Raw genomic sequence first — 12,474 nt, forward strand, 5'->3', positions numbered from 1 at the left:
AAAGAGAGAGATTGTAAGTGCGTACAAGTAATGAGCCGTAAAAGTCAGAAATGGTGACAAGAAAAATAAACATAAAACACTTACTGGTGCCTAACTTAACAAACTATATCAGATTCAAAACAGTTTTCTCACCACATGCTATTAGCAGTCTTACTTACTAATCCCTTTGGACCTGGACCCCTCCCCCAGAGTCTAACAGCTGTTTCCTTTGTCTCCTCAGGACTTAGGGTGACCAGATGTCCCTATTTTATAGGGACAGTCCTGATTTTTGGGTCTTTTTCTTATATAGACTCCTATTACTCCCCCCACCCCCATCCCGATTTTTCACATTTGCTGTCTGGTCACCTTACCTCAGGTGCAGTGAATGAGATGGGCAGGGAGAGAGAAAGGGGTGTCCTGGGTGTTTGCCTCTGGAGTTAAGAGTTTCAGTTGCCTGTTGAAAAATATTTCCAGCTGGGAGCAAGGCGACAGGCAGTCTGTGTGGAAAGAAACTCCATGCTGTTTCTTTGCTAAATTGTAGATTTTTGCCCCTGCCCCCTTTCTGCCAAAGAATGGCCACTTGTTTACACCTGTCTGTGGTGTCAGCTTGCCCTTTGTCTCTGAGGAAACGGTTTGGTCACTCCCCAGACTTCTCTGGAAAACATACTTTTATTCATAATTTCAGCTTTGTGTTTATAGCTTCACATATAATGCTGCCACATGGATTTTGCCATGATATTATTGATCAGCAAATTGAGTTTTCAAATGACACCTCACACAACATACCTTGTACAAAAGTTATTACAGTAGGGTGTGAACGCAGGTGTATAGTCTGTCACAGTTGGTCTTTGTTTTGCTCAGGTCCAGTAAGATGCTGATCTGCCTTGAATGGGGGGAGTCTATATAAATCCCCAGAGTCCAAACATGAAGCTGGACTCAGCTGTCACTTACAATGAAATATCACCCATAACAAGCTGAGTATCTGCTAATCTCATGTTTTAAAGTGTTAACATTTAACTGGTCCCAGCTAGCCTTTGAAGTTAACACTGCCTGAAGTGGAATGAGAGAAATTCACACCATTGTTGGTAAATCGGTTTCATTTTGGCTGGCCACCGACTTGCATTCATGTACATAGTGCAGGGTCTCTCAATGCAGCCTGGAGTGTTATAGATGTATTTTAATGCAATCATATATTCAGAAGACTAGAGCAAAATCAATGTCCAATCCACAATTCTGTGTAGTCCACTGATTCTTTAGGGGCAATCCAAATCTGTGACCCCCCCATCTGTTTTCAAAATTCTTTTGGAGGAGCTGTTTTAGCAGCATCTACTCATTCTCTCTTCTCCTCTCTACTTCAACACATCATTAAACCCTGACAGTTGAACTTGACTGCGGTCATATGTGCATCTGGTAGAACACAGCTTCTGGGTAATTCAGCAGAACCCAAGTCCCTTGCTGCTGGACTTCTGAGGAATTCAGAAATGGGACAGCAGAGGATGGTTATACCAAACAATTCCATTTTATATTCTGCACTGGAAATAACAAACAGTGGAAAAAGCAAATCTGATCTCTCACCTTGCTAAGTAGACTCCTGTCAGTGTCCCCCTCAGAGCCTCATGTCAAACACATGCATTTTATATGTGTGAAACAACGGAAACGTAGGGTATGTCTACACTGTGGGATAATGCACACTGTGTTGCAAATTAATTGGTCTGTGTAGACCCTGCTGGTGCACTTTAACGTTTGAAACAGTATTACATCAAAGCGCGGTAGAGCACCTTCAGTGCACCCCAGCAGGGTCTACACAGACCAACTGATGCATAACATGTTAGTGCATTTAGAAATCACATTCTTATAGAGCACATTACCCACTGTGCAAACAAACGCTTAGGCTTGTAAGCAACAATTGAAAACAGCAGAATGAAGAAGACTATTATAGTTTTAACAATCAACATCAATAACATGCCGAAAATTTTAAGGCTGTAATCTCCCATTACATTCCTAACCAGCTAAACTCTCTACATAGAACACAAGGAAACCTATCTTAATGTAACAAATAAAATATAGCACCATGTTACAGGAAATGTATGTACACATACAGGCCTAAATTACACCATTGTCAATCCCACTAACTTCAGTAGTCAGTTAAATGGGGAGAGCCTTTGGCCCAGAGAATTGTTAAAGTGTGCAAAAACTTGCATTGTATGTTGTACAAGAGGATGTGTCTCCTTTAATACATAGAGGTATCCTTCTATTAAGGTCTGTGATTATAGCCAGATCACGTGCGTTGTGGTTGTATCAGGTTCACTCTGGAAGGATAACCAAGTTGTTTGGGAGCAGAGCTTGGACCAGGTAAGATGCCTCTCTTGTGCATCTTAAGAATCACGGAGATGGGGATGTGGTAAAAGGCCTTTTCCATATATAGAATTCCTTAGGGGGTATTTAACTGCTTGCTGGCATAAGAAGAGCCCAGATGAAGCAAAAGCTTGCGTTTTTCTAAGGAGCAGTTAGTATAGTATATAGCCCATAGCTTCTGCTGTAACAGAAATTGTAGTGTGCACAGCACAATAATGCCTTCTACCCTGTTTACAACTAAATATCATAGACATCATGCTTGGTATTTGCATTTCTGTGCTTTGCCTATTTTGCGCTGTCTTGTCATTTGAAGTGGGTGTGCCCCCGGTGGGGCTTTATTGTTATTGTCTAAACAAACAGACGCTGCTTAGCTTAATTTGCACAGGATTTACTCTGTTACACTGGAGATGGCGATTGGTGGGAAAACATTGGCTCTGGTCTCTGTATTCCAAGAGAGTAAACCCCGTGGACTGGAACGGAAGAGTATCGCTTTCAGCTACCTGAGCAGTGTGGTTGCTTTGCTTTTTTTCTTTCAGAAGAACATAGTCATTTTGCTAAGAACCAGTTTTCTTAAAGAAGCCATTGGCAGGAAGCCAGGTCTGCATGACATCCCTGGTTACTTACGGTATTGTAGGTGAACAAGGAAGCAAAGATTATGCTTGTGGTGACAGACCAGTGTACTAGCAGGAAAGGAGAAGGATCCTAGTATGAATACTGGATTTCTATATTCCAGACCTTTATTTCGGTGATGGATGAGACTATTGTTGCTACGAAAAGCTCAGAAGTAGTAAAAGAAAAGGACAGTAATGGTAGTGGGCTGGGGGCTTGCTATACCCATGAGACCAACCCTTTCTGGCCTGCTGCTGTCAAATTAATTTCATTTACACTTGCAGTCACTAATATTCTACCCGGTGCACAGCAGCGAGAGATACGAGATAGAGAAATAATAAAAATGAAACAGAAAAAAATATGCACTGAAAGCAAACTTAGCTTGTGCTCCAGTAACTCCAGCGTTTGGTGTCTTTGATCACATTGTATATTGTGCTAAGATCCTGGATGATCTATAATGTGATAGGGTTTCATCAATTTGTAGCATGGTACATGTCATCTGTGTTCCCTGAGTAGAGGGATACTCAGTTTGCAGCATTCCTTTGGCTCCTTAGTGGACCGAGTATTCTGGCTCCAGCAGGTCATTTCCACATCCTATTGATCGAAAGTGCTGCTTGTTCAATCTCATGAGATCTACTTATGCTATCTCATACTGAGTTCAGCATACTTTCACCACATATCATGATGGCCGGGTCCTCCAGGTCTGTTTCCTCCCCACCTATTGAATTGCTGAACTTTAGTGTGAATTCTACTGGGAAGAAAGGACCCATTCTAAGACTGATACGGCTCAATCTACCACATCCTGTTTCCATTACCAAGTTCAAGTTGACAGCTGTTAGTTCCTATTTCAAGGCAGTGGGGGATGGATCGGGCAGAACATGTCTTGCTATGGAAAAAGTTCCAAAAAAATAAAAGGTTTTCTTGCAATAGCAATAAACAAAGCAAATGAACTTTCCTTTCAGGATTTTTTTTGGGGGGGAGGGGGTTGGGCAGGTGAAAACTGCCTTTTCTCTTGGTGAATGTCCCTCTTCCATTTTTATCCATGGAGAAAGCTGCTTTCACTGGCAAAACAGGCTCTGATTAATTTTTATTGGGTAAAAATTTCATGGGATGAATTAGTCCATATTTGGGATAGTCCATATATTGCTCAGTTTTCAAAAGAAATCTCTTGTCTTTTTTCTTCTTCCTTCACAAGGTGTTTAACAGAAGGGAAATAATGTCATGTGTTTCTAGGGCAAAACAGATGCTAGTTAAGAATGACAGGGTACCTATTAAAATGTTGTCTGTGCAAGACGGCATCATGGCTCAGTTAACCTTTTCTTCTGTCCCTGTCACCTTGGAGCTCTGTCCTCTCCATCACTGTTTGCATCTCCATTTTAAAGAAGAGGCTCTTTTTGATGGGACAGACCCATCTCCCTAACTATAAATCACCTGATCTTGCAAATCTTTATCTTACTCACACTAGCAATCACTACAGCTGGAAGGAAATGTTTCAGGATGAAGCCCATAATTCGTACTTCTGGGTACCTAAGCTTAATGTCACCTTTGTTTTCCTTTTCTTTCTTGCAGGCTAGAATGAGTCTGTCCATAACTTCTCCAGTTGCCTTTGAGATTCTTCCCCTGAAGTTGCATCCATTTTCCCAGAGCACCCCAACAGGCTTAGACTGCGTGGGCTGGAGACGGCGTATCTCATTTCCTGGTGTGTATGCTGCAGTCTTACTTTGACAACTGTTGTGCAAGAATTAATTTCTGTTTAATTGAATACAGAAACTGGATAGTATTGGCAATATCATCCAATTCTGTTATATTAATGAATGTGCCCTTACAGTTCACATATCCTCAGGTTAAAGCTGTGCAGTTAAGGCTCTTCCTGCGGGTGGCTCCTACTACCAGCATATTACAGATGGAGCAAGGGTAACTCACTATATCTCTCTAGGTCCTGTCAGTGGATTTGAAAGTTTGAATGCATCCTCAGTACTTACAGCCCTTGTAGCAATAACAATGCAACCAAATGTCATCTTTCATAGTATAAGCTAATCACCGTGAAGGGCAGGAAGGATTTTTTTCACCATCTAAACATTGCAGTGTTGATTAGGTGCACCTTGCAAGCTTTGCATCAGGTGTTGGATGTGGCTGAAGGCAGGATACTTGAATGAATGGTCTGATGCAGTGTAATAAATCCTACTTTTCTTCATCAATGCATTCTCTGTGCTCACTCAACTAACTAAGGACACGTCTCAGTAACTGTCCTGGTGCATCTTGGGAATGAGTATTATGTCTGTGAGTGAAGAGGAGGTTTAGGGAAAAGGGGATGCTCCTAATACTTGACACAAACCCAGAAGTTCTCTTTCTTAGGTAGTTCAATGGCCCTGGTTTTTGTAGTATCTGAGCACCTGACAATCGTTAACTTTATCCTCACAACACCTCTGTGAAATAGGGACTCCCAATCTATCTCCATTGTGTAGATGGGGAACTGAGGCACTAAGACCAAGGGACCTGCCCAAGGTTGACACAGGAAAGCTGGGGCAGGACAGGTTATTGAACGCAGGTTAAACCTGGGTGCCAGGCTAGTGCCCTAACTACATGACCATCCTTCCTCTCAATGTAGAGGCTTATACTTCGCCACACCAGCACATTATACACTTCCAGAGTTTCAGGCCCTGCATGTTGACAGCTGCAGTGTACCCGTGACGGCTTCTGCTGGGAGACTGAGAAACCCTGAAGAAAACATCTCTAAGCCAGGTTCTCCTGTCTGCTTAGTCAGGCAGAGATAACCAAAAAGATATGGAAATGGAGAGGAAAGGTCCAGCCATAGGGGTTGCCTTAGGATTCTGATACTTGGGCTGTGCTCTCCCAGAGGATCTGCATGGTTTGTCAGCCATGCCATCTCTGCATGGCTGCAAACCCCTCCCATGTGACATTGACTCCAGAAGGGTAAACCTTGCAGAGTTGCTAACTGCATTGAGTCCTCCCTGTGGGGTCTCTGTGGGAGGGAAGCATCGGGACTTGTTTAAGTTAGTTCTCCCGCAGCGTGGAGCAAAAGAATGCAATTTGTTGTAAGCATCCCTCACTGCAAGTCACATTGTAAGTGCAAAGTGTGAACCTGCAACTGAGAAAAATAGATCAATAGTAATAATGTAGAGCAAGACTTGGTGGTGAAAGGGGATGACCTACTGTCCCATGGGAACTTCACCTAGCTCAAGATGATCTCACCTAAATTGCAGGTTTAATTAGGTTCTGACAAACTCAACAGTGTGTCTGCTTCATGCTAGCTGGAGATCTTTGGGGTACGATTCTCTAAGTTGCTAAGTAGGCACTAAAACAGCTAAATGAGCCTTGAGGACTAAATGTCTCCAGTATTTAAGAGATCATGTTAAAGGAGGATATGTGCTGTATTTTTATGTGGAATATGCATGAGATCAGATGTCTACTTAATTTCCAGTTACTTGATTTTTTTAAAAATTCAAATGCAAGCCTCACACTTTATTAAACAGGTTCTTGTGTTCTCCAGATCACCATATCTGCAGAAGGATAAGCTGATAACTCTAGCAGTTTCAGAGTGGGATGCAGAAAGAACATTATGTAGAAGATTTTCAAAGGCACCGTTGGCAGCTAGGCGCCTAACTCCTATTTACAGGCAGTGGGAATTGGGCACAGAAATGCCATTTGTGCCTTTGAAAATCTCCCCCTATGATTTCAGCAATATAGTCACCCTGATAAACTTAACACTGGGTATACAGATTTTAATCCTTATCAGGATGACCGACATCTGCACTAATCATCTACTTAAGCAGAGTATTACGAACAGCTGGGTTAAAAATTGTTTGCTTTATGGTGGTTAATAAAATTCAAACACAGAGGCTGCGGATTAGCCCTGGAGACCAGAAAACAAACTATTTCTTATCACAATGTCACCCCCTCCCTCCTTTGCTCTGCCGACAATGATGGCGTTTATTGCCAGCCTGTGTGCTATTCCCACAAGCACCTTTGTGATTTTTCCCCTACTGCCGCTTAGGCTTGGGAAGAACTCCCCAATACAATTCACAAAGCTGCTGCCTTAGCCTGTTTCAAATCCCTACCTTTGCTGAGATGTCTACAGATCACAGTAGTGACTTGTGTCTACTGACATCACTATAACTCTGTTACCTTGTCTTGCCTCCATCCTGAGTGTTAGTTTATTCACCAGTTGCATATTGTTTAAATCTTAGGCTCTGATTGTGAGCATTCTGGAGCTTGTCTGTGTTTTGCCTAGTCAAATAAAACCCTAATCCCTATTTGGGATCCTTTAGGCACTGCCACAATAGAAATAAATAATACTAATGTTCTGAGTGCAGCTGGCTCAGAGAACTTGAAATTCATAGTAGCCCCCAGTGGGGGTTATTTATATGGAAATAGTTGAAACTTTATTATTATTTTTTTAAGTAAAATGAAAAGTGAATTTGGACTGACCAATAGGTGGTGCCCTGGGTTTTTAGAAAACACTTCCCCAGCAAAAGGGACCATTAAAGTTGCATCTTCTGGAGGCACAGAATATTCTGAGATCAGCAGTGAATACGAGTGAATGTTTAATGTTATGACCTACACATGAACCTCAGGAATTCTGCTTGAAGCTGCAGCAAACTGGAATGAAATGCCACAAAACCTTTTCATAGTAACAAAATCCTCTGGAGAGTGTAAGACGCTTTTCCTAGCGTTGCCATCTCAGTGATCAACTACTACTAGGGCTTCATGTAAAAGGAGTGTGTGTGTGTGTGTGTGTGTGTGTGTATGTGTATGTTAGGGTGACCAGATAGCAAGTGTGAAAAATCGGGGTGGGGGTGGGGGTAATGGAAGCCTATAGAAGAAAAAGACCCCAAAATCGGGACTGTCCCTATAAAATCAGGACATCTGGTCACCATAGTGTATGTTTGTGTTTGCTTGTCCATTTTCATCCTGGTAGGATATTTCTCTGAAGCCAGTAAGAAAATTAACCCATTTGACTGGGCAATGCTCCAGGCTCACTGGTGAATCTTAAGATCAAAAACATCTTGGATGCAGCTGCAGTATAAAAATATGTACATTTCATTTCTTACACAGCTCTGTTTTTATAATTGCTGCCCTGGACAGAGCTGTGGGTTATTTATAACAAAATTGAATATGACTGTTTACCAGATCTTTTTAAAATCATTTAATATTTATTCTTGACTTTAAAGTTTAAATAGCTTCTGTATTAATAATAATTTAATTCATGGAAAGCCACTGTATACACTGATGCAAGGAAAATGGAGGCCTCCTGCAGTTGTGTTGTGGCCAGGTGATGGATTTTGGTAAAATCCCCACTTCCAGAATCTGCTCCTTGCATCAGGTTGGGCAGGGGGCTCTACAGAGGCTTCTGTGAGTTTGGAAATTTCCTAGACTTCCCTCCAGTCCTCCTTGTATGGCAGGATGATGGCCATGATGCATGGCATTCATTTAGGGTGCGTGATTAATGCAGGGGAAATTGTGTGATCTTCATCCATGCTTCTGTCCCTTGTACTAGGACAAGAGTATGCTGTGCATGGTCTTCTAACAATTTAGATCCTTACATTCATGTCTGGGATAATTGAGATGCAGAAGTTTGATTCTTTCCTCTCAGAGACTCCAGAGGTTGGGGTCGGACAGTTAATTGCATGTTCCAAGGGTGGTTTCTTGTAAGGTTCTGCAAAGTTCCAATCTGTCACCCTGTAACAGGGCGGGACTCACCCCTGCAGCTCCTTCTGCTGGTGTCCTGGGAATTAGCTCTTTTTCCAGCTCCGGAGCGCCCTCTGCAGGCCGGTGTCTCCCGCTGCCGCTGGCCCCCATGTCCCTCCCAGGACCCAATGCCCCTTGTCTTTGGGGTGCTGCCCCCTGGCAATACCCCCACAGTCTCAGGGTCTCCCCACCCAGGGGAACCCCCAACCCTCTATCCCCACCTTGCCTCAGTCGTGGGCTACTGCCAGTCACCATCTAGCCCCCGCTCACTGGGGCAGACTGCAGTGTAAAAGCCACTCATCATAGGCAAGCGGGGTTTGGACCTGCTGCCTCTGCCTACCCGTGGGCTGCCCCCTGCAACCTCAGTACCAAATTGGCCTTTCACTAGGCCACAGCCTGGGGGTTTCCAGGCCCGAACTCCCCAGCTCCCTTGGCCTTCCCCTAGCCCTGCTTCACTCCAGGTACCTTCTCTCAGCTCCCTGCAGCCAGGTCCCTCCCTCTCAAAGCTAGAGGGAGTCTCTGCCAGCTCCTGGCTCCCTGGCCTTTTATAGGGACAGGTATGGCCTGATTGGGGTGTGGCCACATCTGTGGCTATTTCCCCAATCAGCCTAGTAGCTGCTTTCTCCCAGCCACAGCCCTCCCCAGGGCTGCTTTTAACCCCTGTTCCTCAGGAGTGGGGCAGCTGCCCCACTACATACCCCTTTGTTCAATGAGGCCTGTAGGGATGCTTATGAGACACTAGTAGGTGGAGGAGATGCAGCTCTAACTCCTTTTTACTAAAAATCAGTTGCTTGTGTATTGTTTTCCCTATGTGCGGTGGAGTCTGAATGAAAATGTGTTTGTTGAGCCTTAGTCCAGATAAGTGTAGGGTGATACTGATAGGTGGTTGTGCTCTGCAAAGGTTATTGCGGGAGATAGGACCATGGTTTGTCAAGGAGATTTGCAATCTGCAGTGGAACTCCTGACTCTCTGGCCGCTCTGGGAATCTAAGGTGGCATTGATTGCTACACTAAGTGCTTTTGCCATTAGTGTTTAGTTAGATGGTTATGACCTTTCCTCTCCAGTTGATGCCTGGCAACAGTTACCCGTGCCGCTGTGACTGGATTACGACAGTGTACCATAGGTGATGGTACATTTAAAAATAACAAGTTGGGAGCTTCGGTGAGTGCAGTACACAGATGTCCACTTGCTTAGCAAAGTCGACCATAGGGCATATATCACAACTCTTCTCCAGAGGCTCTGCTGGCTTCCTACCCATTACCTTCTGCAATTCCAGGTATTGACTTTGATCTATGAATCCTTTATGTTTTGGGCCATATATTCCTGAGAAACTGTGTCTCAGTACACTGCCTTAGAGGACAAGATCAACTTGTCTGGAGACTGGGAGCAAAATTCAGGTTCTGATCCTAGTTGCAAACATCCTAGATCCACAAACAGTTTGCAGACCTCGGATGAGATTAGTTGAAAAGTTCATTCCCCTCCCTGTCAGCTGGCCCATCTCTCCCTCCCTCTCCCTTCCTCCACCAGGACCGAACCCCAGCATTATTGTTGCTCTCTTCAGGTGGGCCAGTTGCCTCTCACCTTGCCAGCACCTCCCTTTTCTGAGGCTGAGTACTCTCGCCCAGACTTTCAGGGGGTGTTATGTGAATTGTCCTCCCATCATTTGGCTTCTGGGGTGGCATCCTGGAATAGCCCACTGTGCACACACAAATTGTTGGAGTCTTTGGGGTGGTCCAGGAAAATACCTGCCTCTTTCCGTTATAGGGTGAGAGAAGAAGGGAAACATTTCCTCTATCGTTACAGCTGGCTACCAGGCTCACCACAGGAGTATTGACACTGCATAAGACTTAACACATTCACTAATATCTGCGCACTGGGGATTATGGGAGTCTATGATGCTAGCAGTTTCCTAAAGTAGAAAAGGGAGTGTTTTTCTATCTCCCATTCCAATGTGTGAGTACAAGGGAGGACAGGAAACACCGGTTTCTGCTTCTCCTCTCATCAAGACTCTGGTGGATTGGCGAGAGCAGCCCAAGCCTGATTTCTAGAAAATGTGAAGAAGCAGCTACTTGGCACCCTCTGAAGGTCCCAAAGAGGGGCTACTGGGCCCAGTACAAAGAAGAGAGGGAGGGCTGGTCACTGACCTCCTAGAAGAGAGGAATGGTGAGATTTTGAGGGGGCCATGGTTTGAAGAATGGATGGATAAGAGTGTTAGGAGAGTCCTGAGGAGATGACTGTCCTGATGGTTTTGGTCCAAGGAAACCTGTTAGGGTTGTTCTGTTGTCAGACTGCCATGAAACATTTGGATGATGTAGTCCAGGTGAACCAAAATCAACAGAGTTTGCTCTCTCCTCATGGGTGAATGTAGAGAGGAGAAATGTCAGATCAAAAGGCCACCATTGAAACCGAAGTAAATGTTTTATAAAAGGATGCATCTTATGCCACACTTGCTGTGAATAATAAAACAGGGCTGTGTCTAGAATCAAGTGTTGGAACTCAGTGTGAACAAAACAAAACATAATGGCAGCTGGAGAGTTCCTACCTGAGGAATGGTTTCTCTAAGGACTTTCTGAAGTAACGTGTTACCGCAGTGGCGGGTTTGCCTTGCCCCTCTAGGCAAATGGAGCATCCCTCATGTTCTCAGGAACAGCTGACACACAGCCTTCAATATGAAAACCTCTTTCAGCTGACCAAGACAGCACGGGTATCAGCTACTCTGTTTGATAAGGGCCTGTCACACTGGGAAAATTTCCTCCCAAATTCAAACTGGCTCTGCTAAGCCAGTTTTAAAACTGTTCAGGGTTGAAGTGTAGACCTGATTTAGGGGGATAGGATCACTCTTAGTGAACCAGATGAGACCTCCTTATTCTCGTAACCAGTTCATACTTCCTAAACCTGGTCTCCACTATTTCTCCAGCAAGTTTTAACGCTGGCCCAGCTGAACCAATTTTAAAACCAGGTTGAATTTGTTTGGAAATTTCCTCTGTGTAGACCAGCCTTAAGAACCAAAGGATATTTAACTTTACTGTCCTCCGACAACCCAAGAGATGAACTAAAGAATGGTGCCTCTGGGTACACTTCAGCTGCTCACCAGGTGCACGGCAGCATCAGTACTGATGCTGGCATGAGCCCTGAGCTTGCTCCCTTCTTACCAGTGGTGAGAGAACTACCTGACATTGCTCTGGCCATGGCATCTGGGGAACCTGGCCCATTTTTATTTTCGTATAAGCCCCATGGATAGGGAGTTTTTACGTCTGCATTAACTAGACACACCGAGAGCAGTGTCAGTGTAAGCAGAGTTAGGGATTCGCTTAGTAAGATGACCTGCTTGGGTACAGGAAAATGTTTTTTCAGCAGAGAGACTGTTTGTTTGCTCAGCATCCTGTGGCTGACTTCCATCCTGTTTTCCCAGCGATGGATAGGCTGTTACGCTCACACTGGGCAACGGTTAATGTGAAGATGTTTGACAACTGCTGGAGAAATCTATTCAAGGGGAGAAACAATAGCTTAATAAGAGGCCTTCATTATATCTTATAAATATTTAGCAGTCTTGTAGTTTGGCTAAATAACAAGATAGGCTGTTTTACTCACATAGTTTTTTGCGCTTTTTCTTCTTGAAGGGCAAAGTGGTTATGAAACCGACATTATAGAACAAAAAAAGTGTGTGTGTGTGTATGGGGGTGCGCACATGTGTGTGTGTTCTCACTCGCACACCTTAAAAGCTAGTGCTGTAGCTTGAAATGTCAATTCCTTCTCCTTTTAACCATGGAGCGGGTATTATAGAGTTTAAATGGTTGGAAGCTAATTGCAATGTCATCTGTA

At 44.0% G+C, this 12,474-nt stretch overlaps 1 protein-coding gene across 5 annotated transcripts in view; it reads left to right on the top strand.

Moving 5' to 3' along the window:
- Positions 1–12,474, top strand: part of ARHGEF4 (Rho guanine nucleotide exchange factor 4) — a 355,243-nt gene that overhangs the window by 174,637 nt on the left and 168,132 nt on the right. For all 5 annotated transcript variants that reach the window (XR_010590131.1, XR_010590130.1, XR_010590129.1 and 2 more), the window contains one exon: positions 4,513–4,642. Coding sequence is in view for 2 of the 5 variants with exons in the window: in XM_024103274.3 (XP_023959042.2) it covers positions 4,513–4,642 (130 nt within the window). In the remaining 3 variants the exon portion in view is untranslated. The remainder of the gene's footprint in view (positions 1–4,512; positions 4,643–12,474) is intronic.

The sequence above is a fragment of the Chrysemys picta genome, chromosome 9 (genome assembly GCF_011386835.1).
Source record: "Chrysemys picta bellii isolate R12L10 chromosome 9, ASM1138683v2, whole genome shotgun sequence".
Lineage (NCBI taxonomy): Eukaryota > Metazoa > Chordata > Testudines > Emydidae > Chrysemys > Chrysemys picta.